Source organism: Dioscorea cayenensis, chromosome 4 (genome assembly GCF_009730915.1).
Source record: "Dioscorea cayenensis subsp. rotundata cultivar TDr96_F1 chromosome 4, TDr96_F1_v2_PseudoChromosome.rev07_lg8_w22 25.fasta, whole genome shotgun sequence".
Lineage (NCBI taxonomy): Eukaryota > Viridiplantae > Streptophyta > Magnoliopsida > Dioscoreales > Dioscoreaceae > Dioscorea > Dioscorea cayenensis.
The window spans coordinates 1,194,297-1,218,094 of NC_052474.1; the positions used below are offsets into that span (position 1 = coordinate 1,194,297).

The following is a 23,798-nucleotide window of genomic DNA, read 5'->3' on the forward strand; positions in this document are numbered from 1 at the left end:
TTTAAACAGAGAACTCATTTCTTAAACGAGTTTTTTCTAAAGAGAGTTCATTTCTTAAATGTAAAACCTCATTTCTTAAACAAAAAAACTCATTTTCTTAAACGAAAACCCTCATTTTTTTAAACATAAAACTCATTTTTTTAAACAAAAAAACATTAATATTTAAACGAAAAAACAAATATTTACGTGATAAATTAATCCCTGGATATAAAAACCAATTAATCTTGGCCACTCGTACATATTTCAAAAAGAAACAACGATATTTAAGCACTTTTTAAACGTAAACGCAATATATTAAACATAAACATCGATAGTTAAACAAAGACAAACAAGCATATAAAGCAGAGAACTCATTTCTTAAAGCAGAGCTTATTTTTTTAAACAGAGACCTCATTTTTAAGCGAAAACCTCGTTGAGTAGGGGACGTTGGTATCTCATCGTCGCCGATCTCGAGCGACGCTGAGTGCCGAGCTCCGGATCTGCCGAGCGATCTCGAAGGTGCACTGCTCGTGTGGGGTCTTAAAGGAGAAATCTTTTATCGGCGTTGGCGATCCGGTTGAGCGGCGTTCCTCGGCGGTCGGAGTGGTGAGGTCTTCGGTGGCTGACGTCGGATAAGACGAGTCGAACTTGAGCGGAACCATTCTCGATTGCGGAGATCGCAACATGGATAGCAATAGGGTTAGGGGTTAGGGATCATTCCGGGGTTTCGGATCCATGGTGCCTAAGTCGGTGACGGAGCGGAGGGAGGAAGCGGCTGACGAGTGAGGTTCGATCTCGCCGTCTTCGTCTTCATCGTCTTCCCCGTCAGTCGAGCCTCGTCTCTTTCATTTTTCTTAGCTCGCCGACCTCGGGAAGACCGCGATGCTCCCTCGTCGTCGAGCGAGGCATCGAAAGGTTGCACTCGTACGTATTTAAATAGAAACAACGATATTTAAGCACTTTTTTTAAACGTAAAACGCAATATATTAAAGCGAGAAACATAGATAGTTAAACAAAGACAAACAAGCATATAAACGAGAGAACTCATTTCTTAAAAAGCAGAGCTTATTTTTTTAAAGCAGAGACCTCATTTTTAAGCGTAAACCTCATTGAGTAGGGACATTAAGTATCTCATCGTCATCGATCTCGCATAACGTTTGAGTCTCGAGCTCCGGATCTGCGGCGATTTCGAGGTGGCTCTGCTCGTGTGGGGTCTTAAAGGAGAAATCTTTGTCGGCGTTAGCGATCCGGTTGGTGAGCGTTCCTCGGCGGTCGTGAGTGGTGAGGTCTTCGGTGAGCGGCGTCGGGATAAGAAGCAGTCGAATCGAACGGAACCATTCTCGATCGCGGAGACCGCATACATGGATAGCAATAGGGTTAGGGTTGAGGGATCATTCAGGGGTTTTGGATCCATGGTGCCTAAGTCGGTGATAGGAACGGAGGGAGGAAGCGGCGCCGATGAGTGTTCGATCTCGCCGTCTTCGTCTTCATCGTCTTCCCCGTCGTCGACCCTCATCTCTTTCATCTTCTTACGTCGTCGACCTCGGGGAAGACCGCATGCTCCTCGTCGTCGAGCAGAGGCATCGAAGGTTGCGCCTTTTTCTCCCAGCAAGATCGGGGATCTAGATCGAGGTGGAGATCAAAATTCCGAGTTGAAAATCCCAGTTTTTCATGCAGCGTGATGTGATTGTGAGTCAGCATCTTTTGTCTCCACCGGCCAAATTTACCGCAGATAAAGAGATTTTTGAGGGGTGATAAATCACCGCAAAAAAACTCATTTCTTAAACAGAGACCTCATTTTTAAACAAAACCTCATTTCTTAAAGCAGACGCTCATTTCTTAAATGCAGAAAACTCATTTTTTTAAAGCAAAACTCATTTTTTTAAACAAAGAACTCATTTTTTAAAATAAAAAAACTCATTTTTTTAAAGCAGAAACTCATTTTTAAAGCAACCTCATACCTCATATTTTAAATGAAAACTTCAGTTTTTAAATAAAAGCTACATTCTACTCAAGGCATTATAATCAAACCCCGTCACACTTGCCACAACTTCCCACGCAAGGGACAATTTCGTCCAAAAAAATTCCAAATTAACTCTATCAATCATCGTTAGATGTTTGGGGGTTTTAAAAAAATCATTAGTATTCAAAAAAGGGGTTTTTGGGGAGTGTAAAACTAACAGAGTGATTTTTGGCAATATTGCAAACTTACAGGGTGTTTTTGGCAATTTCCACTTTTTTTTATTATAAATTTTTTTTTTATATAAAATAAAAAATAAAAAATAAACAATATTAATTTACATTAAAATAAAAAAAAGCATTTCTGTTATTTGACCAGATACGAGGGTGGTAACTGTAAAAAATCAAAAGATCGCAATACATTCGCTGGTGATGACCTGGTTCTCGAAACCAGCACGAAAATCGATGGTTATATAACATCGATGCATATCCGAGATTTAAAACCCTCGAGCTTTCTAATCCAACAAACCCTAAACCCTTCCCTTCTACTCGTGCTCCCCGAACCCTAACCTTCAACAATGGCGGAAGCCCCCACTGGAGACTTCCCGCCGGCCTACTCGCCTCCGCCATCGGAGGTTCCTTTCACTCCCCCGGAGATCGAGGATGAAGGTGTCGCCGCTGAGGAGGAAGCGTTTGGCGAGCACGCAACTGAAGAGGAAGCTCCTGCGGAGGCGTCTCCAGATCTCACCTCGACCTTGGAGGAAGGACCGGTGAAAGTTAAGTGGCCTGGTTGGCCTGGGGATAATGTGTTCCGGCTGATCATTCCGGTGGCGAAGGTTGGATGTATCATTGGGCGCAAAGGCGAGCTCGTCAAGAAGATCTGCGAGGAGACCCGCGCCTCTGTCCGTGTTCTTGATGGCCCCGTTGGCATTTCTGATCGTATCGTGAGCTCCCCTTACTTCAACTCCTTAATTTCATGGCCTTTCTTTTCTAGGGCTTCTTGATATGATTTTGTTTTTATGAATCCATGAGGTTTTGTTGAATTATTTGTGCCATGAAGTCCACCTACCTATCAAAAAATTCTGACAATTTTGTTATACTTGGCTATTGTATTCTTGTATGGATTACTCTTCTTCAGAATGTGTGCAAGTCTAAATTGAAAATATTTATGACCGTATGCAAGTTCAAAACCAAATAAGTGCGTCAACAAATGATTTGGAGGATTGACCCATAATTCAAGATAGTTAATTCTATTACTTTCTATGATCGATGCATTTATAATCTATTGAGGTTGTCTAGGAGGTCCTCTGGAGTACTATTTCGTGCATCATTTTCTTGGTTAGATGAAGTTCATCAAGTCTAGCCAATGATCTTTTTTGACACGCATTTTTCTTCTTTGTTTTCGGGTTGACTGTGTAAGCATAGCTGCTGGTTTTCTTTCTTGTGCAGATTAGAATAGATAGATTTCAAAATTTAAAGAAAGAAGGCAAATTGAATGACCTTAATGTTCACAAATCTTTCATTACATGCGTTGTTGATGATTGTAGTCTTGTGTTGCTTACATGGATGAGCTTTGTCTCCTGATATGAGATTTTGTTTGTGTTATGTTTATAAGAATTCGACGACTTGGATGTAAGGTAGGTACCAAGGCACTGCAAATATTAAACCTGTGGCAGTTAGGAAACCTTAATTGCTAGTTTTTATCAATGCATACGGCATACCTTCTTATATAAAATCTGACTGTGCCATGCCTTCATTAAACATGTTTTACATGAAAACCTTTTGTATTTTTAGGTGCTAGTTAGTGGAAAAGAAGAACCAGATCTAGAAGTTTCTCCAGCAATGAATGCTGTCCTTCGAGTCTTTAACCGCATCCATGATACAGTGGAAAATGCTATCGATACATCAGATGAAACATCTACTGCCATTTCTTCTATTCGATTATTGGTGCCATCATCACAAGCCTTTAGTTTGATTGGCAAGCAAGGGAGCTTGATTAAGTCAATTCAGGAAAATTCAGGTGCCTCTGTACGAGTGTTACCGAGAGGTATGTGCTTGAAGCTAACTCTCCTAGTTGAACACTTAACTCTGAATTTCAGCATCATGAGAAAAAGGCTGGTTTATTTCTGGCTATCTACAAGTTGCTTCCTGCTTTATGAAAAAAGGTTTCCGTACTGTGTAATGAGCTACTTAACAAAACCATGCCCTACTCCTGAAATTAAGCTGTCTTGTTTTGGTGTGTCATTGAGATTTTAATTATTGGAGGCATGACACATTAGATTGCATAGTTGTGAAAAGGCTTCTTTTCATGAGGAAATATTTACTTAATGATTTTACTTTAAATAATATATTATGTGATTTAGCTTTATTGCTTTATTGACCTCTTCTGTTTGTGGTTATTAGAGAAAAACTCTCATTATCGGTAAATGAGAACCCTCATATATATTATAACCAACTTAAAGTCTAATGGTAACACACCCATAAACAGAGGCCTGGTGAATACCTCTTGCTCCTCTTGGAATAAAAAATCTGCATGGAGCAGTATTCTAAGGCCTATAAGCAGGAACTGTTTTGATTTGAGTTTGTTTCTGAAACATCCCTTCTGATATTCATGAATATTTTAGAAACTTTTAATGATACCACCTCACATGCTACTTTTCTTTATCAGATGTACTACCACTTTATGCAGCTGCCGATGAAAAGGTTGTAGATATACATGGTGAATTTTTAAAGGTTCATACCGCTCTTGAAGCGGTAGTTGGACATTTGCGAAAATTTTTGGTTGATCATGGTGTGCTCCCCCTATTTGAAAAAAATGTATGTATGTATGCCCTCTATTTGGCTTCTGCTGTTCGTTTCTATGAACTTGTGATGTTATTCAATCTCTTCTCCCTATGCTTGTCTTCCCCTGATGTGCAGTTGAAGATGCAGCTGAGCCAAGATCATCCGGTGGACACATGGGGCGATAAAACACAGTCCTCGGGCTACAGTATTCAGCAAACAATGATGGGTGATGATTATCCTGCTCCAATGAAGCGGGCTTCTTTATTTATTGATCATGATTCTCATTTGGAATCACAAATTTCACGTAGTTCTTTGTCATTATATGGTCCAGAACCTGCTGTTTCTGGATTACGTTCTCCTGGACTTGGCCGTGCTCCTGCTGCAATAATCAGTCAGGTTCTCTATGTTAAAAATTATTTGTATTTAAATTGTTTGTTTCATATGATTACTTGATGCTTTGTACTATTTGTTGTATTTTTAAGTATTTTGTCTGGATGGTTGTACAGAGTTATGCAAGAAATTCCATGATAGACAAATTGATTGTTTGGATTATTTAGGATGCTAGCAATTGTATCACAGCAATGGTGGATAAGTGATAAATAGCATGTATGATTCTTGAGTGAAGATATTGGATCAAGATTTTCATTAGAATCTTTAATTTGAAGTCTTGAGTGTAAGGATTATTGTTGAGGTATTGGTAAGAATGTTTAATTTATAACATCTTTTGCAATTAATCTTGATGAAATCATTTGCCCATACTCAGCATTCCCATTCTGACACCCTTGCTTAGTGAAGGACAAATGGCTTTTGTTTAAATATCTTTTAAAGCTTCCGTCCATCTGAAACTTTAGCTTAGGCTTGTTAGATCAGTTAAAGTCATTGCAGTTTACTGATCATTCAATGTATCATGGGTGCAGAACTAGTGATAGAAAAGTACTGGTCTGTTAGCCTTGGTTAACTAATGAGTGCTTCTTGAAACAAGAGTCCTCTCATTTGAGAATTTTCATTTGTTTTGGAACTCATTAGAGCTGGGCCAATATACCCGATTGAAAATTCTCACCTTTTCTTTTATTCTGTGTGAACTATTTGTCATATTTAAACTCTATCCTTGGTGTATTTCTTCCTATTGATGATATGCAAAATGATGCTTTAGTTTTATCATATGGAGCCTTATCTATATTCTGAGAACTTTTGCATTAAACTATTATATTTACTTATTTTGTTTTGAATTCTCATTTGTCTAATTTTGGTATGATTTTATGTTTTCCCATGTTCGATATATTTTGGTTGCAGATGACAAAAAAAATGCAGATTCCACTTCTGTATGCTGAAGCCATTATTGGTATTGAAGGGAAAAGGATTTCATACATACGTCGAGCTAGTGGAGCAGAGCTCACAATAAGGGAGAGCATTACCTCTTCGGATGAGATAACAGTTGAGATCAAGGGCACTTCTCAAGAGGTTCAGGCAGCTGAACTGCTCATTCAGGTAATAATCTCACAAAGTGCCCACCACCACCACCACCACCACCACCACCACCACCACAATCACCTCCTCTCTTTCAGATATATGATTTCCTGTTTTATGTACTGTAGGAATTTATTTCGGGCTACAGAGAACCAGAGCCTGGTCGTTATCTTGATGCAGGCCCAAGAACATACGCTCAGATGCCAAGTTCTGGCTACTATCCATCTCAACCATATGGTAGATATGAGTCGTCTGATGTAGGAGGATATCACAATTACAGGTTCTAACCGAGAATTGTTGCTGTTCTTGCATCGCTTCTCACCTTTACCCTAAGGCACTTGTGCCTCTTGTCAGGGATCTGTGGGAACAATGTTGTGTTTTTAGGTTATGTGAAAATTAGTGAATGGCTATCATGTTCACATTTTTTAAAACTATTACTAACTTTTTTGTGCGAACTGTAAGTTGAAGTAATTTGTTTGACATTGGTGGAATGTTAATGATTTCTAATGCAATGCTCATTCTTCAATGTTGCTGAATATTTTTATTGTATTTCCTTCTGATTTCTTGATTATTTTATCACAATGTGGTTGAACTGTGATAGAGAATGTTCCTATCTGAGGAAGCACAACTTTTATTCAGCTGACAGATTACGTAACCAAAGCATATCATGCACTACAGAGGACAATCACTGAGCCAGCATGCAGCTCTTTATTTCAGGTACTAAAGGCTTACCATCTGCTACTTATTTTTCGATTAAAACAAAAATAATTTATATGCGGGCATCTTCTTGTATGTTTTGTGGTAGATAATGGAGAAGGGTCTCAGGTGAGTTGGATGGTAGAGTCGTAGGAGACCCCCGCTTGCCAGGCACTGGGGACAACAGCTGTCAACTTGACCCAGTCCTGAGCACCATCATCACTGGCAACCTGGAGTCGCATGTTCATTGGTCCCTTTGGAGGGTTTACAATGTCCCAAACTGCGCCATAAGCCCTCCTCATCCCTCGCCATTGTTTGCAGTCTTCCTGCACAACATGCATGCTCACTGTCAAGTTCTATCGGTAAGATTATACTCTCTTTTACTCTTTCTGAGTCTACTGTTTCTTACCTGCCATAACTCGACACCCATTATATCTTTCTGGCCTGCTTGGTAGAGGATTACAAGGGCCAAGTAGTCAGGGTATCGGCTGTTCTCTGTCACCTTGATGTTCAGATTGTTCCCTGGATACTGACATGGTATCCTGCATCCAGAATCTATATACAATCACACATGCATAGATCCCTGTTTGGTATAGAGGCAGGTAGAGACTGTAGTGTCTATATCTATCTAATTATATATATATATATTTATATATATATATAGTATATATATATAACCTTCTGTATTCAACATCGATGGTGCCATATGCCATGAGCTGGGCGGCCATGTTGGGATTGGCAAGCTTTACGAAACCACGAGCGCTGAGGATGAAATCAGTGTTGTCGCCTTCTCCATGGTCTGTGACCACAATCCTAACACCATAGTCATTGCACAGCTGAGGACATCTGCACCTCACCTGGTAACATGCTCCACACCCACTGCCATTCCTGTACAATCTTGATACAGCACCCACGTCTCCGCCATTGATGTTTCTCCCAAAGTCTCCATACCCACAAGCTCCACCTGCATTTCCATTCACCAAACTGTGAGTAATTACTTACTTTTATTTGTTTCTCAAGTTGGTTGGTGTTCATATATGAATTTAATTCATTCTATAAGGTACACATATATGGATGGTTAGAGGGAATGAGATAGTATACTGGGAGTTCCAGAGCACTCTGGACTGCCGTAGAATGTTGCCCTTGATGTATAAATGTTTTGACAGGTGGAGAGTATGGGGAGGAACAGTATGACAGGAAGGAGAAAAATGACAAGTTTTGCCATTTTAGGTTGTCTGTGTATCTAGTGAAAGGCGCAATGACAATGCAGCAACACCTTGCTGAATTTATAGTAGCGATAGGAATGAACCACCTAACTTTTGCACTTTCGTTATTTTTTTCTCCCACTTTCCTATCTAGATGATCAAGTGTGGAGTTGGTGACATCCCGGTAATCACAGTAGTACTTTCTTGATAAACCGTGAGCCATCACTTGACTTTCAAACTTGGGAGCTAACATGTGTTTTTATGTCATTAAAACAAGGGATTGGTGGGTTGTGATTGAGATAGCCAATTTCTGGGGTGAAGGACACATGATGTATATTCTACACCTGGTTTTCCAATTACAAGTTCCAAGCTATGGTGTCATCTCTTTGGCTTAGTTTGAATTAGTTTAGTGATGATTAACTGATCCTATAATTTAATTCAAGTTGACGTTGTTTTTGTTGTTGTTGTCAGTAGTGGTGGTAAATTGTGGTGTAAAGCTGTTCTTATCTGCTATTCTTTGAAAGCCAATGTAAAAGAAGAAAGGAGTATGCACGTCTCTCTTTTTGTAGGGGTCTAGTAGCAAGCAGCCTCGGTTGGTTCAAGAGCACTGAGCAAAGGTCATGAGCAGCAATACTTAATTTGGGACCCATTGATCATTTAGAGGATAGACTAAGTAAGTGCTCTTTCTCAATCGCTCTTTCTTCGTAGCTTCAACACCATGAGTGAAATTTCACAGTGAGCTCTGAATTTAATCATCCTTTACTGAAGTATTATTTTTGGAATTTCTGAACTTCTTGGATTTTCTTTTAAGTTCTGTTTCAAACCTGCCATGACTTGGTGTTTGTTTAGAGGACGTACAAACTGTTTGCCTATTGTTTTACATGAGAATATTCATAACGTTATTAATTTTTGGAGTTTCTGAGTTATATGATTTTGTTTGGTAGATATCTCAAACCTGTCATCTTTTTGGGGTTGGCTGGAAAGCACTGAACAAAGGCAAATGAGTAGGTATACTTCAGTCAGGACCCATACAATAGATATTTGTGGAAATAAGGTATCAATTATAGGCATGATATTATTAGAATACAAGAGGGCCTCAAATGCGGTGCATTTAAAGATCATTAACATTTTATCCGGCCCCTCTATTTTATGTGTTCTTCTCTGCTGAAATGCCTTGCTTTTACACAACTTGTGTTAATTTTATAGTATCATGCTTAGGCGCCTATCTTTGGCTTTATTTGTTATCTTTTTCTCTTTTCTTTCTATTATGATTCACTGATGATTTAAGCAAGCACTTTCACTCACATACAGCACCTACGGATCACCCCACCACTCTGGAACAACACCATAGTGTACACTTGTTTGCAAACATGACGCACACTTTCAATGTCTCTTCTTCCAAAGGCTTTCTGGAGCTTGGCATTATCACTTACTTGCAAGCCTTTGCATTCAATTTTGTTTGCAATTTTATAAAATAAGATTTTCCATCATTCTAGTACCATGAGGTGTCAAAGCAACACCTTTCCTTTTCTTTTTTTTTTTCTTTTGTCTTTTTGTGGAATATATAAGCTTTAATTTTACTCTATAAATCAGGTGATAAACAGCTTTTAGTGATATTCAGATCATATATGAAGTAGAAAATCCAAATTTGAATTCAGTTACTGTGTTTGATCAGAGACGCAATTGAATTGTTGTATTTAGACAAGGGAGATTTCGTTGTCCAAAAATTTTATTCTAGACATATTGATGAATTTTTTGTTCATTTGGAATTTTTTAATTAAGATATAATGTAGTCATTATATGATAAATATTCTTTTTAAAATATAAACTTTTATAGATTAAAATTTAAAATTATAGACAATTTGTATTTGTGTATTTTGTGTATGTATCTTTATTGAGGTGTTAAATGAGTAGAAGGGTATATATACAAAAATCAAAAAGCTTTTGATATGCAAATTTTATTAATTTTTCTAAATGAGATTTTTTTTTTCACTTTGTAAGATTATCATTAAATTATAAAAACTTCCTTTGATTAAGCAAAATCTTCATGCGTGCCAAAAACATCCATTAGGAAAAATCTACCTCTTTGAGTAAGGCTTCGAATATTTCACTTGGGCAAACCAATAGACAAAAGTGCAACCACCGTGACGGTAATTACAAAGCAATTACAAAGCACGTTGCTAAATATACACCAACAAGGGCGTTCAAAGTACGTTCTCTATATGCTAATAAACCCACAATGACTTACTGTAACAGTTTTTTAAACAACAGGGTAAAATACTTTGGAACCATTCCTCGATTTGAATTTAAAGACGAATAGACGATATAACGACCACCTGAAATTTATGATAAAAAAAAAAATCAAGGATATTGTTCCTCTTCCTCCAGCACAAGCTATTTTATATGCTAGTGTGCTAAAATTAACTCCCAAAGGAGCAGTTCACAACAATAAAAATCAACCTTTTGATGACTATAATTTATATATCCCAGTGTACAAGGACAGGCTTGCTGCCTAGCTTTAATTTTACCAACCATGTGCATCATTCTGAGCAATATATCAGGTGCTAATACCTGAACCTTGTGAAAGTTCGGCACTTTTAAGATCCAACATCAGAGCTTGATTTTCTTGGACAAGATCATTGCTCACAACCTGCAAAAGGGAGGGATGTAAGGGATTTTTATGCTATCAAGAAAATCTATATTACATTTTGCTAATTACCCTATCAATAATGCCATATTCAACTGCTGCACTGGGACTGAAATATTTTGGCCATCTGATATCTTCCTCAATCTGTTCTGGAGGCTTTCCTGTGTGCTCGGACAAGATATTAACCTAATTGACAAGAGCAATTCAAATTAGACAATCAGGAATCCTTTGTTTGTAGGTTATAATTGAAAACGGACTTGTCCAGATTTTTTCACTTGATATGAACATAAAAAAAACTACATATATTTCCTTGCAATGAAATGATATGCATTGTTACATATATAGAATTCTTTGCATTGTATAAGACAATAGAAGTCATTGGAAGGCAGATTATAGACAAGGTTTTAAATGCATCTATCAACAGTTTTATTGGAGTAAAAGTCATGTGCAACTCAGTTAAAACATTTCTGTTGCATACTAACTTCTATGATATTTTCGAACTGGATTGATTATTGGAGTAAAATTCATGCGCAACTCAGCTAAAACCCCAATTGCAGAGGCAATCAACATGTCTGTTATCACAACAGAAACAATTATGATATAGTCAAAGCTTGGGTTGAGTTTTACCATTTGTCCTTTAATACTGCTGAATTCTTCTCTTGCGAGAACAACATCACTTACTTGGCCGTCAAATTTAGCAACTGGCTGCACAAAATGAAGCAATTCATATGCTATGAGTAAACCATGATACCTGATAAACTAACAAACAGAAAAGAAATGGAAAAGAGAAGCAACATTTTATGACATCAGAGTTGCAGTAGCAGGGAGATGAAAATATTCGAGCAAATTATAGCATACTAGAAAAAGCCACAAGAATTACTTGCCTCTCTAATCATAATTGATGATGAGGGCAGAGCAGCACGGCATCCTCGGTCACCGGCAGCCAAAAGTAAGGCAGCTTCTCCCCAAGCTTTGCCAATGCACAATGTGCATATTGGTGCTTCAATGTATCTTTATTGTGAAACAAAAAACATAGGCTTAGACTAAAAAGTTTATCCATAACAATAGAATGCCTTTCGCCAGTGTTTCATTACACTCTACTGTGGTAAATATCTGGTAAATGCACGGAGCTGACCTCATAACATCATAAATTCCCAAAGCCTCCAACTCATTGCCCAACTTTTCTCCATCCTAAAAGGAAGAACAAAATCATTCCAACTGCAATTTAAAAAGGAGTTTTGTTCTATTGTTGTATAGTTAATGAAAAACCTACGTTTGCTAAAGCAAACACACATATGCTCGTGCACACACACACACACACACACACACACACTGCTTGGGAAGATGTCAAGCATCATGTATGAGAGAAACTGACTACATCAGAAAATCTTAAATATTCTATATATAGTTTCAGGTTTTTCTTTTTTCCAGTTACCATCCACCAACACACTGCATCATATTCATCAATGCTCTAGATCAATCTCAGAAGAGAAGTGAAATACAAATAAGAACTTAAGGTATGAATAAGCAAAAAAAAAATATTGATCCATTGTATGGTTTTTAGGTGTAGGAATAAGCTAAAAACTAGGTGAGAGAAATATTAGTTTAATCCGGGATAAGGTCCTCTAATCCATAGAAAAGGGATTAAGCTAACCAAATTAACCAAATGAATTACCCGACAATACAAAAGCAAATGCTTGAATTGCAAAAGATGAGAACAGTCCAGTTTTGATGCTCCAACTGACAAGTAACACTATGCATAGAGTACAATTGATGAATAGAAAATCTAAGAACGAACAAATGAGATCAGTTTGAATAAGAAACATAAGAAGGAAATAAGGGGAGAAAAATCGAACCTTTAATGTGCCAGTGGAGTTAATATAAAAACTAATAGGCTTTTCATTATCTTCAGCTTGAAGGTAGAGAAGCTGCGCGACGATCAACTCCATGACGAGTGGAACGATAGGGGTCGCAAGGTACACCACCCGATTGCTATATAAATACGATGCCAAATCCGGAGGCTGCGGCCGCGAAAAGCTCCGTCTCGCATCGTCAATTTCCTGATGATAACCCTAGCAATCAATAAACACAGACAGAGAAAAATCACAGAAGCGAATGAAAGGGATTCTCAGAGGAATACCACGGAGAGGTATCTCTGTCTTGAAGACATGGCAGCGGTGCGGAGGCTAGGGCTGGAGACTTTCCTCCCATCGGTAAGGCTGCATCGCTGAGAAGTTCTCAAGGATAGAGAAAAAGGAGGGCTCTTTGTGGATCGCTGGAACGCTAGGGTTCCGGCGAGGAGCCGAGGCGAAGAGACGGCGACTTCCATCGAGCTTGGTGATCGTCTCAACGGAGAAGAGTTCGTGATATAGATTAGGGTTTTTTTCAAATACACCCTCATAACTTCCCATATTTATAATATAAGTCGCTTACGTTCAGGGGTTTTTTCAAAATTATAATTGCCTCGAGATCGGCTCTCTATTGTCATGATGAACGACTTTGATCTAATCCATCAGAACAAAGCTCGATAGAGAGAGAGAGAGAGAGAGAGAGAGGAAGGGGATGGAGGCGCTGAGGGCCACCTATGGCTCCGAATCCTCCGACGACGGCGACGATGACGGTGAGATTCCGATCAACAGAGTAGAGTGTATGAAGGTTTCTTCTCTCCCACCGCCTCCTAGTGATCTCCTTAAAGCTCCGAACTTCAGTGGTGAGTAGCTATCGTCTTTCTCTGATGATTTTGATTTTAATTTTTCTTTGATTTCATTGCTATGTTATGCTTAGATCTTGCTGCAGCCTCGAGAACCGGTAGAATTCGAAGCTTCCCACATATTGAAGGGAACTATGCTCTTCATGTTTACATTCCAGGTTGCCACTTTTCTTCCCCCTAATTTGATTCTCTGTTTATGTTTCTCAATTGGAGGATTATTCGAAAGTTGTTCCCTTTCTATGATTTGTTGGTTGCTTTATATGTTGAATTGTTGAGTGTTAATTGTCTTAATTCATTCTGATTTGATGGATGGCAATTGTAATTTGTATTTCATTGTTTATCTTTGATTGTAGTTCTTATACCACCTACAGTGAGGGAAAAACTGATGATTTATGTGAAAAGACTTGCTTCTGTTGTGCCTAGTCTTTATGTGGTTGATGCTGATATCCCTCTTAGTGAACTGAGCAAAGATGATGAAAATTTTGAAAATGTTTTGTTGGGGAGGGAATTCCACATTAGTTTGGGAAGAACTGTTCCAATTCAAGTGCATCAGATCGACTCCATTGTGGCAATGCTTCGTCAGAAGTTTGTATCTCAGAGAAGGTCTCATGGTTTACTATATATTTCATTCTTCAAGTTATTTACATGATGAACTTTATAATTTTAGGATTATCGATGCAATAGCATGATCTTTTTGTTCTTGTGGAGAGCAGGTATTTTATAGAGTTAAGCAAGTGGGATGTATTTGTCAATGATGAGCAGACACGGTCCTTTTTATCTTTGGAAGTTTTGGGAAGGGGTCTTTCAGAGGTAAGTCTATAAATTTTAATGAAATAATACCATTGTTGCATTGATATATTGTTTGTGTGCTTGTGAAACTCTAATGAATTTTTATTATTATCTACATAAATATATCGCAGGCTGCAATTCTTTCATGTATGTGAATTTCATGGCATGTGCTTAAACTGTGATTCTTATTTGGTGATGACACTGAAACAATCAGTAATCCATTTGTTGGCTTATCGAACACATGCTTTCATATGATGAAGCGGATGGGATCGTTCTTATGAAAATTCTAGTTGATTTTATTGCTGAAACCGATCAAGCTTTTACATCTTGAAAAGAACTTACCCTTGTTGGCCTAATCTTTATTTAATGTTCTGCAGATTAGAAAACAAATTAATCTGGTTGATTATGTATATAAACTCCATGGTCTTCCTGAATTCTACAAGGTTCGGCTTTGAAGTTTCTCTTATGATCATCACTTTTTTTTATATAGTTTTATTTTGATGATGAATATTTCGTGTTTTGAATTGTTCCGTCAATTATTGCAGAATCCACGGCCCCACATATCATTGTTATGGGCACTGGGAAATATTAGTGAGAAGCTCAAGAAAAATGTCGAAGAGCTGGATACATCCCGGAACAATGCAAGAAACTCAGGACCTATATTTTTCTGCAAGTTCAATAGCATTGAATGTAAAATTGGAAAGAAGTCTTACACTATCTGTAAGAGTCTTGATGGATGATTTTCTATTGTAATGTTGGACTGAATGATCTCAAACAGGCTGACTAAAACCTGAGCGCATGGTAGTTATTTATACACTATTACACTGTAAATATCTTCCTTATGAATGTTCATGCAATAATTATGGAATTAAGAGCAACCGTGTGGACTTTGTTTGAGAATGATTAAGTTTATTTTAAAGACAGAAACAGGCATTGTGGGTATCTACCATAAAGGTTGCAGAGATCAAGTTTCAGTATTTAGTTTTTTCCCCTTTTTCAGTTAAATTCTTTGATGGTTTTTTTTTCCTTGTTCTTAATTTTCTTAATTATCTCTGCATTAACTGAAGGTCCCAAGAAAAAAAAAATACAGATGATTTAAGTTTTTAGCAATATTATAAATTGCCTCCTTGGCTTGTTTAAAAACGGATTTTTTTAATGTTTTTTAATTACTTTTATTATTGTTATTATTATTATTATTATTTTTTGGGTGTTCTGCGCACTAAATTCAAGTGAAAGAGACCAAAACACAAGTAGCCAGGCAGCAAATCACAAGGAACAAACTGAAATTTCAGTTCCACAAGGAAAAGAATCACAACTAGACTGAAAATGAATAAATGGTGCAATTTAATGTCACATTTCTTTGGATATTCACATACAAACAATGCAGTTGCTGCAACACATGTTTATGATTATTTCCTGTTAATTAATTATAGTAACTGGCCTGTAAAACAACTGTGTCAAGCAAGCAGTTCATGCTCAACCTAAATGATTATTAGAAGTTTCAAAAATGGACCAGTGGCACCCCTAAAAACTGGAGCAAGGTTTTTTCTGGTACAAAATAGAATGCGAGTATGCAAAAGTTATCAGAAGCAGGCAGTCCACACGAAAATAAGTTAGATGGCTAAAGTCCGGGGATTGATTCAAGATTGTATTCCACTGATGTTGAGGGTGAAGAATCTTCGTTGTTGTCTTCTGTTTCTTGGAGGGGTTGGTTTTCGATAGAGCCAAGATTGTGCAGATAGGAGTAGGATGAATTCCGATGATTAGACGTTGTACTTGGATTGGTTATTCTGCTAGCAAGGAATCTGCGAATGAGGCCCCTGAGAAATGGAGCCATGGTATCTGGTTCATGCTCTAAGTAGTACATGATTCCTCCCATGCATAAGCAAAAGAGAGGCACCTGCCATGATAACCAGCAAAAGATGATTTATTTTTTCATATTGCTGAGCAAACTAAGATCATTTACACAAAATATAAACAAGCAATATTAAATGTATGGTTTACACTTTGAGAAATTTAAACACCGATCGAGGCAGTACTTTCCTTCTCATAGTGAGAATCACGCACAAGATCAAGTAAACTAGCAGTTTTTGATAAAGCATATGACATGGCATGGTCAGATATCCCCCCACCCTAAAACTTAATAAGTAATAACTAAAGATCCTTGAAATGATTCCAGTTTTCAATTTTGCCAATATTAACTTATATGGTTCATGAACAAGTCAGAGCATGACCTGAAAAAAAAAAGTTTTTAGTTAAATTTACTAAGACCATTAAACAAAGTCAGCTGTGTCATTTGTCCTTGTAATGTTTGCTTGTGAGCATGCTTGTTATTGTGGAGGAATGCCAGTGTGTTACACATGATGTTATGAAATTTAAATAAAAATATCACATGCGTTATAAAACTTTGTTAGTTTTCTTGTACCTAGCTTAGGTCCTTACACCTATACAAACAAGAAGGTATAGATAATAATCTTTTGAACCTGTCAAAAATTTTTTTTAAAAAGAATATTCCTCCTATTAAGTCAATCTGGAACAGCAATACTTAAATTCAACTATAAGCTCCATATGGCCAAATTTCAAACAAGATTAATATCAATATGGAAGGAAATTTCAACAAACTGATAACCACCTTGGAATAACCAGCTAACAACACTGTCAGTATGTAATTTCATCTATTCATTAATACATTTAAATAGACACTCAATCAGAATGCAAGCCACAAAATGATTTTATGAAATTCAGTAACTAGCAATAGAAGACGAGGCAAACAGAAAAATCCATTCTTGAGTGGCAAAAGGTTGCGGACATATTGATACAAGGCCAATATTTCATCAAGTTGCAACAATAATAATGACCATTCATGGTGAGCCTGAATGAAAAGCAAAAGTAAAGGTCCCCACCAACCAAAACAGACAGCATCTTGAACAAACCCAATCTAACCAAGTTTAAATTTTTGGTTTAAATCAAGCATAGACCTTCAATCCATAGAATATAAGTTTCATCAAACAAATGCTGCTAATTTGATATGCAAAAAATAAGGCAAGGTAGAAGTCTAAGGTTTCATTTCCAGAAAAATCAAACAAGACAGCTGAAAATTGCTAGAGGATAAAATAAAAAAGCAAATCCGGAGCACTTCATACCTCAGCATTTTTAATATCTGGGAGTAGATGACGGTTAACCAAGATATACCACAAGGAATCTACTGCTCGAGGAAGAACATAAAGAGCTAACTCTCCTCTTCTGGCTTTCTTCTCCAGTAGTACTGAAAGAGCAGCTATCGCACCAGCAATCCAATATACAAGTTTATGGTCTTTGATTGCCACTTTACGGTGTAAGCATATACATCCCTAAGATCAAACACTTCTGTAAGTAAAAAGAAAGTAGCATACATAACAATTTGAAATCAAAGAAACTAGTACCTGGAAAATGCCTACAAAGGCAGACAAGAAAGTTGTCGAACGAACTGCACCCTGGACAGCTCGCCAACATGTCCGAGCAGGAAACTCTAAGAACTACAGATGATAAAAAAAAAAAAAAAAATGTCATAAGCATGAACTCAATGAAATGGAAAAGAAATATTTTACTAACAGCTTGGTATAAAAGTAATTGAAGGTGTTAGAAAAACAGCACCAGGACAATCATGGAGCATGTAGAAGAAAGTGTTGAGGAAATTAAAAAACAATCCAGGATTTACTTTTGCCAGAGAAACAAATTGCCACACAATGAATGCACTTAATATCTGTAAATGGCACAGGAAAATTCATGAGCAATTAATTGGATTACCTTTTGAAGGTGGAGAACTACAAAGGGCACAAAAGTCAATGAGAAGTATAAAGGAAATGTTTTCCTAAATGTTTCTGATGCAGCAACCGAATTGTGTGCAACACACGAACTCGTTCCTGGATGGATTATTGAACAAGGAATGATAGGAGGATGCTCCACCAAATTTATAATTCCAGGCCCCTTGGTTTTAAAGAGATAAGCTGACAGAGACACAATGTCCACAGCAGAACCTCTGCAGCTGTCCCTTACGGCCTTGTATACAGGCTCTGCAACAGGTCCAGTTTTCTGGATAAAATCTTGATATGCTTTTGGCAAGCTCTCAGGTCGCATTACAAAGGCATACATCACCTGAAGGATATAGCAAGACGAATCAATCTGCCTATTTAGAATGGTCCAAATAAACAAATAAAAGAATATGCATATAATTCCATGTATCATTATCTGAGCAAATATAATGGTCAATGAAGAAGCTTATTCATCAAGTCATATACATATGACACAACACAAGGTATGTGTATCAATGAAATCCGATTATCCCTTCTGTGCTGAAAAATAATTGCACTGATATAAGCATCATCAGTATCACAGCAAAACTAAATCACCTGTGCACATGCCAATGAAAAGAGTAAAGAATCTCCATGTTTCCAATGACTCCCCCATAGATGAAACTTATTCTTCGACTTTGCTGAGTTATAAGCACACAGTAATGTAATGAATCAGTGATAAGAGCAACAAAAAAACATACGACCACATCTATATCCACCAAAAGAAATGACAAACTGCACCTGAGCCAGTCTAGCTAGGAGATACAAGGCAAGTGTACGCCTTCGACTTGAATCATCTAAAGCTAATATGGACAAGCCAGCTATTGAACCTGCTAAAATTCTGCTCCATCATACCCTTCAACTAAGTCAAACATGGAAGAGGGATCATGCATTAATGAATTCTAGCAACACCGCAGAATTAATACTAACCACGCTAACCAAAAAAATCACTCACTAAAAAATCCACATGCTTAAGAAACTATTTAAAGGGAAAATTCATCAAGATGCTGTTTTTCAAGAACTTACGCATTTAATGGTGTTTCTTTCTTCCGAAACTTTCTCAAGAAACATCTAATGGCATGATAAAATCCCGTGAAGCCACCAAATAGCAAACCAATACGGCATGCTTCTTCTCTCACTATAAGATCCTTCTCCGAAACAAGTTGCTGTGCATTCAGAGTAAAAGGTTTGATCATCAAGTCGAACAAAAAGCACTAGATTAAAAAACAGAACAAAAGCTAATGTACAATTTACGTCTACGTCTTCTGCCGGTCAAGACTTTCCCACTTGAGGACAAAACGCTCTAAGATTCAAACCTTAACATAATCCAAAATCCAAACTCAAACAACGAAGTGTTGAATACAAGAAGTAAAGGTATTGACCTTGAGATCAAGAATCGATGAGTAGGACTGCCGCCGGGCGAGCTTGAAAGCTCGAAGAAGAATTCCGATCCCAGCCCTAACTCCATAGGAGAGAAGGAAGGTCTGGCAGAGGTTGCCAATAGCATGGGCCACGCAAGACTCATCCGCATGGTCGCACTCCGGGTACGCGTCGCTTCCATCCCGGTTCGCATGGTGCCGCTGCAACTCCTCGATCGCCTCCCGGAGCCGCTCTTCCGCCTCCCGGAGCCTCCTCTCCGCCGCTGCCCCGTCGCCGGAGGATGGCGGGATCGCCGAGAATGACGGCATCGCAGGCGATCTCCCCGTTTGTCTCCGATTTCGATCTCTTTGCGTGACGAAGCGGGAGAATTCAGAGAGACAACGAGGGGCCCTAAAAATGAGGGCTTTTTCCCGGGGCCAAGATTGAAGGCGAGAAGCGGTGCGGTGTTCCTGCGAACGAGCGAATGGTTAAGATGGTGTAGCAAGCGAGCGTGTCACACTCGCGGATCTAGGTTTCTGTGGCGAAGGAGAACGGCTGGGCCGTTGCCTTGATTTGGATTGGGTGATCCTGTGGACCATCTTATCGTATTAGTGGGCCCCTTTTATTCCCAATGATTTGTTGCCACGTGTTATAAAGATCATACTAAGGAAATTTTTGGGACCCACATTCATATTATGACGTCATGTCCAATTTTTTTTATTTCATTTCATTAATATTATGTTATTTTTTACTGAATAACATTTTATTTTCTTTCCTTTTTATTTTTAGCATTGAATAAAAAGAATAATAATTATAAAATAAAACACAACAATTCAATAAAATAAACTCTGCGAGTGCGAAGTGTATAACAAAACAATACAACTTATATATTTCACCATAATAATATCAAAATATAAACTATGAATAAAAAAATATTTAAAATTGTTAATTAAATTAAAATTAATTAACAAATTAATTAAGAATAAGGGTAAGATAAACCCCCGGGCTTATCCTGTTCCTCACACTATCTATGTCTTCATTCTGAGCCTCTCATCCACTCAGAAGAGAAACCAAAGCAATGCGGGAGTGCTCCTCTCTCAATCGCCAGCACTGAAACCCTAACCCTAGATCGACGCCCATGGCTTCTTTGTTCTCCTCTCCGCTCCCCTCGACCCTCCTTCCAACCCTATCTACTAAGCCCCTATCTCTCGCTGAAGCACCCAGCCACCTTTCTCTTGTCTCCGCTTATCAGGAGGCAGTATTCTTTGTTCCTCGCTAGGGTCCTCGGATGCTAATGGGGCTGGAGTCGTGGCCGCTGTAGAAGATAAGGTGGAGACCAAGGAGGTGGAGAAGGAGAGTGGAGAGGGTTTGGGATCGAATGGGGCTGCTGCTGCTACTGCAGCTGCAGTAGTGATTGAGGAGCCGCCGAAGTTTAAGGATCCGAGATGGGTTGGTGGGACATGGGATTTGAAGCAGTTTGGAAAGGATGGGAAGACTGATTGGGATGCTGTCATTGATGCTGGTGAGGATTTCTCCATGTTTTTTTTTTCTCTCTTGTTTTACGTTTGGGATTTCCTTCGTTGTTTTTGTTATTCTAGTTTGATTTATTCTTTTACTTACTATTGTTAGGGAACTATAGAATGGAGTTAGTTTTCTATGATTTCTTCATAGTACTTCTTGGAGCTATGTATGTTTTTAAATAGGATTAATATTCTCGAAATTGGGGAAATACACTGCCCATGAATCTCATACATTGTAAAAGGAGGATTTTTATTCCATATCCTAATGTAGGACTAGATGTATGGTTTCATACTACAAAGTACTGGAGAAAATGCAGAATAATAAAGAAAACCATTTTTAAGGTGAAGGAGATTTGTGTGTCCTGGCCTTTGGCTTAGCTTCATTGAAGTTGAAGGTGTAGAACAATGGCAGTGGTCTCCAAGTACAAAATGAACTCTCGCTCCAAACCATCATTGGGGTGTATATGCATGCATACACGCCTTGTTGAGTTTAAGTTATTTGTGGTAATATATATGGTCCTGAAGGCCTGCATGAGATCCTCTTTGTAATACTTACTAAGTATAGCTTATTAACTCTGTGAATGAAGGAGATTGTATATGATAATAACTTGAACCATTTAAATGAAGCACTGAACTGCATCATTGAGTTCTTGTTTCATGACCCTGTTATCCTTTTTATTTTCATACCTGGGTCGATACAAGTATCAGACTAGAAATATATCATGGCCTTGATTTTTATATGTAAGTTGATAGTGATCCTTGTGTTGGATTATCTTGTAGAAAGAAATGTTACATTTCTTCTTTGTGTATATTTACATGCACATTTTGCACTCTGGTACACCTTTCCTGGTGAACAGGTTTCTCAATCTTTGCATGGAAGATTGTCCAACTTTTGAACATATCGCGAATGTGGCAGATGATGCTACTATTCTCATGCATGTTAGATGCCAAGTTAATTTGTAGATTGCCGTGTGGCCTGTGTGTTATTCGTTTCTTCTGCAATTCCATAGATGTTATTTTCTTTGTCAATGGTCTGCTTCAGAGACCTGGATTCCCAAGATATTGCGGTAAAAATAGCATTAAGTGGTTAAATAGGCTTTCCCTTCACAGGCCACGGGCATGGCACAGTCCAACTTGTCCAACAGACATATGTAAAAAAGTACTTTTCAAAAGAATATTTATCAATTAGCTCCAATAGATATTTTCTACAATTGATGACTGTCATTCTGTCTTTCAGAGGCAAGAAGGAGAAAATGGCTTGAAGATAATCCTGAAGCATCAAGTGAAAATGAGCCTATAATATTTGACACATCAATAATACCTTGGTGGGCATGGATGAAAAGATATCACTTGCCGGAGGCTGAATTATTAAATGGTTAGATTGTAAAACTCCAAATGGCTTTTCATACTTGAGCAATTGCTGTTTCATCTTTGCTCACCTTCATTCATGCATTTCTGCAGGCCGTGCTGCAATGATCGGATTTTTCATGGCATATTTTGTTGATAGCTTGACTGGTGCTGGCCCTTGTCGATCAGATGGGAAATTTCTTTTTGCAAAAACACTGTTGTTTATAGCTGTAGTAGGTGTTCTAGTAATAAGAAAGAATGAAGATATCGAAACTGTGAAGAAGCTGATTGAGGAAACAACCTTCTACGACAAACAGTGGCAAGCTACTTGGAAGGATGATACACCTTGAGCGATCGATAGTAAGTAGCTCTCTTATCATGGCATGCCTATTTTCTTCGATGTTTTTTTCTTCTACAGTTCATTTATCTCTGTGTTCTTCTGTTATTGTTCATTTATCCGGGTCCTTTCTTTTTTGCATTACTTGCCCTGGCTTACATTGTTTGAGCTGTACTTCCTTGTGTGTGAAGTCCTGGTTATATGAGCAGCCATATATGAATGCATTCTTAACTGATGCCAAAAGCTTTTTGTTATCATGCATGGTATAATTTGATTTGGTTTTGGTTAATGTTGGATTTCTCATGTTTCTAGTACTATACACAGTTGTTCGGTTGATGGTTAACCTTTGAGGGGTTTTTCCCATCTGATAATGGGGATATAAATATAATTATATATTAACAAACATGTTTTTATAACCAATTAATTAATTATATTCTTTTTATCCTTATCTATAAGTATAAAAAAGCAATTTATCTATTTTTTATTGCATTATTAAAGAATATAAATATATATGTAACATCTGAAAACTTTATGATTGTAGGCAAGGTATATGTATACATAATAGCTCTTTTTTTTGAAAAAGAAGAGTTTATTAACCTCTACATCTGGACACGTTTTGATGTTTGTTTTAAATGAGGAGTGTTTTCGCTTATTTGTCAATATATATATATATATATATATAACATCAATATTTGTAAAATGGCAGCTATTACTTATGGATTATTAAACAAAAATTAAAATAAAATACTTCACACGACAAATCAAATAGTTGTAAGGACATTTATATATTTTTGGACTTAATCTGGAGTTTTGAATAAACTATTTTAAATATCAATAAACTTAAGGGTACATTATAGTAGCATTTACAAAAATTACACTATTATTAAAAAAAAAACTAAATTTAATGTTATTACAATTATATCTTAAGTGAAAAAAAAATCATTTATCCATATTTTTAAATAATACTATCCTCTATGAAATATGCGACGTTATTGTACAAGAATGATTAAAAAATAATTTATAATAATGATACAATATTATCTGACATGAAGAGATGAGAGACAACAAAAATAATACAGTGATAATAAACACGCATATTTTAGAACATCTAAATAAATGAGCAAAACAACTCAAATCCTATAAATAAAATAAGGTAATAATAATAATAA

At 37.4% G+C, this 23,798-nt stretch overlaps 6 protein-coding genes and 1 long non-coding RNA gene across 9 annotated transcripts; 4 read left to right on the forward strand and 3 right to left on the reverse strand.

The window, feature by feature from the left end:
- The first annotated feature begins 2,400 nt into the window (after nt 1-2,400).
- Nucleotides 2,401-6,722, forward strand: LOC120258509 (RNA-binding KH domain-containing protein PEPPER-like). 2 transcript variants are annotated; one of them, XM_039265951.1, is made up of 7 exons: nt 2,402-2,882; nt 3,733-3,985; nt 4,607-4,755; nt 4,858-4,948; nt 5,054-5,118; nt 6,016-6,210; nt 6,318-6,722. In XM_039265951.1, exons 1-7 carry the CDS (start codon nt 2,517-2,519, stop codon nt 6,474-6,476), a joined length of 1,278 nt encoding a protein of 425 aa, XP_039121885.1. In that variant the 5' UTR covers nt 2,402-2,516; the 3' UTR covers nt 6,477-6,722. The 2 variants fall into 2 exon arrangements, with proteins under 2 accessions (XP_039121884.1, XP_039121885.1); XM_039265950.1 differs by having other exon boundaries at nt 2,401-2,882; nt 4,858-5,118.
- A 74-nt stretch (nt 6,723-6,796) lies between these two features.
- On the reverse strand, nt 6,797-8,208 carry LOC120258510 (expansin-like B1). The gene is made up of 4 exons (XM_039265952.1): nt 7,987-8,208; nt 7,564-7,849; nt 7,295-7,427; nt 6,797-7,211 (listed from the first exon to the last, which is right to left on the reverse strand). Exons 1-4 carry the CDS (start codon nt 8,108-8,110, stop codon nt 7,011-7,013), a joined length of 744 nt encoding a protein of 247 aa, XP_039121886.1. The 5' UTR covers nt 8,111-8,208; the 3' UTR covers nt 6,797-7,010.
- Nucleotides 8,209-8,329: 121 nt separating this feature from the next.
- LOC120258511 lies at nt 8,330-9,638 on the forward strand. The gene is made up of 3 exons (XR_005536011.1): nt 8,330-8,763; nt 9,035-9,098; nt 9,402-9,638. It is a non-coding gene; the product is annotated as an uncharacterized LOC120258511 (long non-coding RNA).
- Nucleotides 9,639-10,368: 730 nt separating this feature from the next.
- Nucleotides 10,369-13,098, reverse strand: LOC120258121 (ATP-dependent Clp protease proteolytic subunit-related protein 4, chloroplastic-like). Its single transcript, XM_039265469.1, has 7 exons — nt 12,878-13,098; nt 12,594-12,797; nt 11,873-11,928; nt 11,622-11,748; nt 11,365-11,442; nt 10,810-10,923; nt 10,369-10,740 (listed from the first exon to the last, which is right to left on the reverse strand). Exons 1-7 carry the CDS (start codon nt 13,064-13,066, stop codon nt 10,648-10,650), a joined length of 861 nt encoding a protein of 286 aa, XP_039121403.1. The 5' UTR covers nt 13,067-13,098; the 3' UTR covers nt 10,369-10,647.
- Nucleotides 13,099-13,250: 152 nt separating this feature from the next.
- Nucleotides 13,251-15,136, forward strand: LOC120258122 (U6 snRNA phosphodiesterase). 2 transcript variants are annotated; one of them, XM_039265471.1, is made up of 6 exons: nt 13,251-13,447; nt 13,534-13,605; nt 13,801-14,050; nt 14,161-14,257; nt 14,614-14,679; nt 14,782-15,136. In XM_039265471.1, exons 1-6 carry the CDS (start codon nt 13,300-13,302, stop codon nt 14,974-14,976), a joined length of 828 nt encoding a protein of 275 aa, XP_039121405.1. In that variant the 5' UTR covers nt 13,251-13,299; the 3' UTR covers nt 14,977-15,136. The 2 variants fall into 2 exon arrangements, with proteins under 2 accessions (XP_039121405.1, XP_039121404.1); XM_039265470.1 differs by having other exon boundaries at nt 13,254-13,447; nt 13,522-13,605.
- Nucleotides 15,137-15,542: 406 nt separating this feature from the next.
- Nucleotides 15,543-19,868, reverse strand: LOC120258119. Its single transcript, XM_039265468.1, has 8 exons — nt 19,449-19,868; nt 19,093-19,232; nt 18,808-18,907; nt 18,625-18,723; nt 18,023-18,370; nt 17,659-17,751; nt 17,380-17,586; nt 15,543-16,136 (listed from the first exon to the last, which is right to left on the reverse strand). Exons 1-8 carry the CDS (start codon nt 19,752-19,754, stop codon nt 15,858-15,860), a joined length of 1,572 nt encoding a protein of 523 aa, XP_039121402.1. The 5' UTR covers nt 19,755-19,868; the 3' UTR covers nt 15,543-15,857.
- Nucleotides 19,869-20,503: 635 nt separating this feature from the next.
- On the forward strand, nt 20,504-22,642 carry LOC120258125 (light-harvesting complex-like protein 3 isotype 1, chloroplastic). The gene is made up of 4 exons (XM_039265475.1): nt 20,504-20,528; nt 20,678-20,947; nt 22,183-22,320; nt 22,407-22,642. The coding sequence occupies exons 1-4, from the start codon at nt 20,504-20,506 to the stop codon at nt 22,640-22,642; spliced, it is 669 nt and encodes a 222-aa protein (XP_039121409.1).
- The last annotated feature ends 1,156 nt before the right edge of the window (nt 22,643-23,798 follow it).

Excerpts from the sequence above, each read along its gene's own strand:
- LOC120258119 (XM_039265468.1), bottom strand. The coding sequence starts at position 19,754 with ATGCCGTCATTCTCGGCGATCCCGCCATCCTCCGGCGACGGGGCAGCG. Across the intron at positions 18,724-18,807 it reads TCCTAGCTAGACTGGCTCAG|TGTGCTTATAACTCAGCAAA; the intron begins GTGCAGTTTGTC and ends ATTACATTACTG. Across the intron at positions 17,587-17,658 it reads CCTTTGTAGGCATTTTCCAG|GGATGTATATGCTTACACCG; the intron begins GTACTAGTTTCT and ends GTTTGATCTTAG.
- LOC120258510 (XM_039265952.1), bottom strand. The coding sequence starts at position 8,110 with ATGGCAAAACTTGTCATTTTTCTCCTTCCTGTCATACTGTTCCTCCCC. Across the intron at positions 7,428-7,563 it reads ATCGATGTTGAATACAGAAG|GATACCATGTCAGTATCCAG; the intron begins GTTATATATATA and ends TTCTGGATGCAG. Across the intron at positions 7,212-7,294 it reads TGGGTGTCGAGTTATGGCAG|GAAGACTGCAAACAATGGCG; the intron begins GTAAGAAACAGT and ends CATGTTGTGCAG.
- LOC120258121 (XM_039265469.1), bottom strand. The coding sequence starts at position 13,066 with ATGGAAGTCGCCGTCTCTTCGCCTCGGCTCCTCGCCGGAACCCTAGCG. Across the intron at positions 12,798-12,877 it reads GACAGAGATACCTCTCCGTG|GAAATTGACGATGCGAGACG; the intron begins GTATTCCTCTGA and ends GGTTATCATCAG. Across the intron at positions 11,749-11,872 it reads GGAATTTATGATGTTATGAG|ATACATTGAAGCACCAATAT; the intron begins GTCAGCTCCGTG and ends TTCACAATAAAG.
- LOC120258125 (XM_039265475.1), top strand. The coding sequence starts at position 20,504 with ATGCGGGAGTGCTCCTCTCTCAATC. Across the intron at positions 20,529-20,677 it reads GGAGTGCTCCTCTCTCAATC|GAGGCAGTATTCTTTGTTCC; the intron begins GCCAGCACTGAA and ends TCCGCTTATCAG. Across the intron at positions 22,321-22,406 it reads GGAGGCTGAATTATTAAATG|GCCGTGCTGCAATGATCGGA; the intron begins GTTAGATTGTAA and ends GCATTTCTGCAG.
- LOC120258509 (XM_039265950.1), top strand. The coding sequence starts at position 2,517 with ATGGCGGAAGCCCCCACTGGAGACTTCCCGCCGGCCTACTCGCCTCCG. Across the intron at positions 4,756-4,857 it reads TCCCCCTATTTGAAAAAAAT|TTGAAGATGCAGCTGAGCCA; the intron begins GTATGTATGTAT and ends CCTGATGTGCAG. Across the intron at positions 5,119-6,015 it reads CTGCTGCAATAATCAGTCAG|ATGACAAAAAAAATGCAGAT; the intron begins GTTCTCTATGTT and ends TTTTGGTTGCAG.
- LOC120258122 (XM_039265470.1), top strand. The coding sequence starts at position 13,300 with ATGGAGGCGCTGAGGGCCACCTATGGCTCCGAATCCTCCGACGACGGC. Across the intron at positions 13,606-13,800 it reads TCTTCATGTTTACATTCCAG|TTCTTATACCACCTACAGTG; the intron begins GTTGCCACTTTT and ends CTTTGATTGTAG. Across the intron at positions 14,258-14,613 it reads TGGGAAGGGGTCTTTCAGAG|ATTAGAAAACAAATTAATCT; the intron begins GTAAGTCTATAA and ends AATGTTCTGCAG.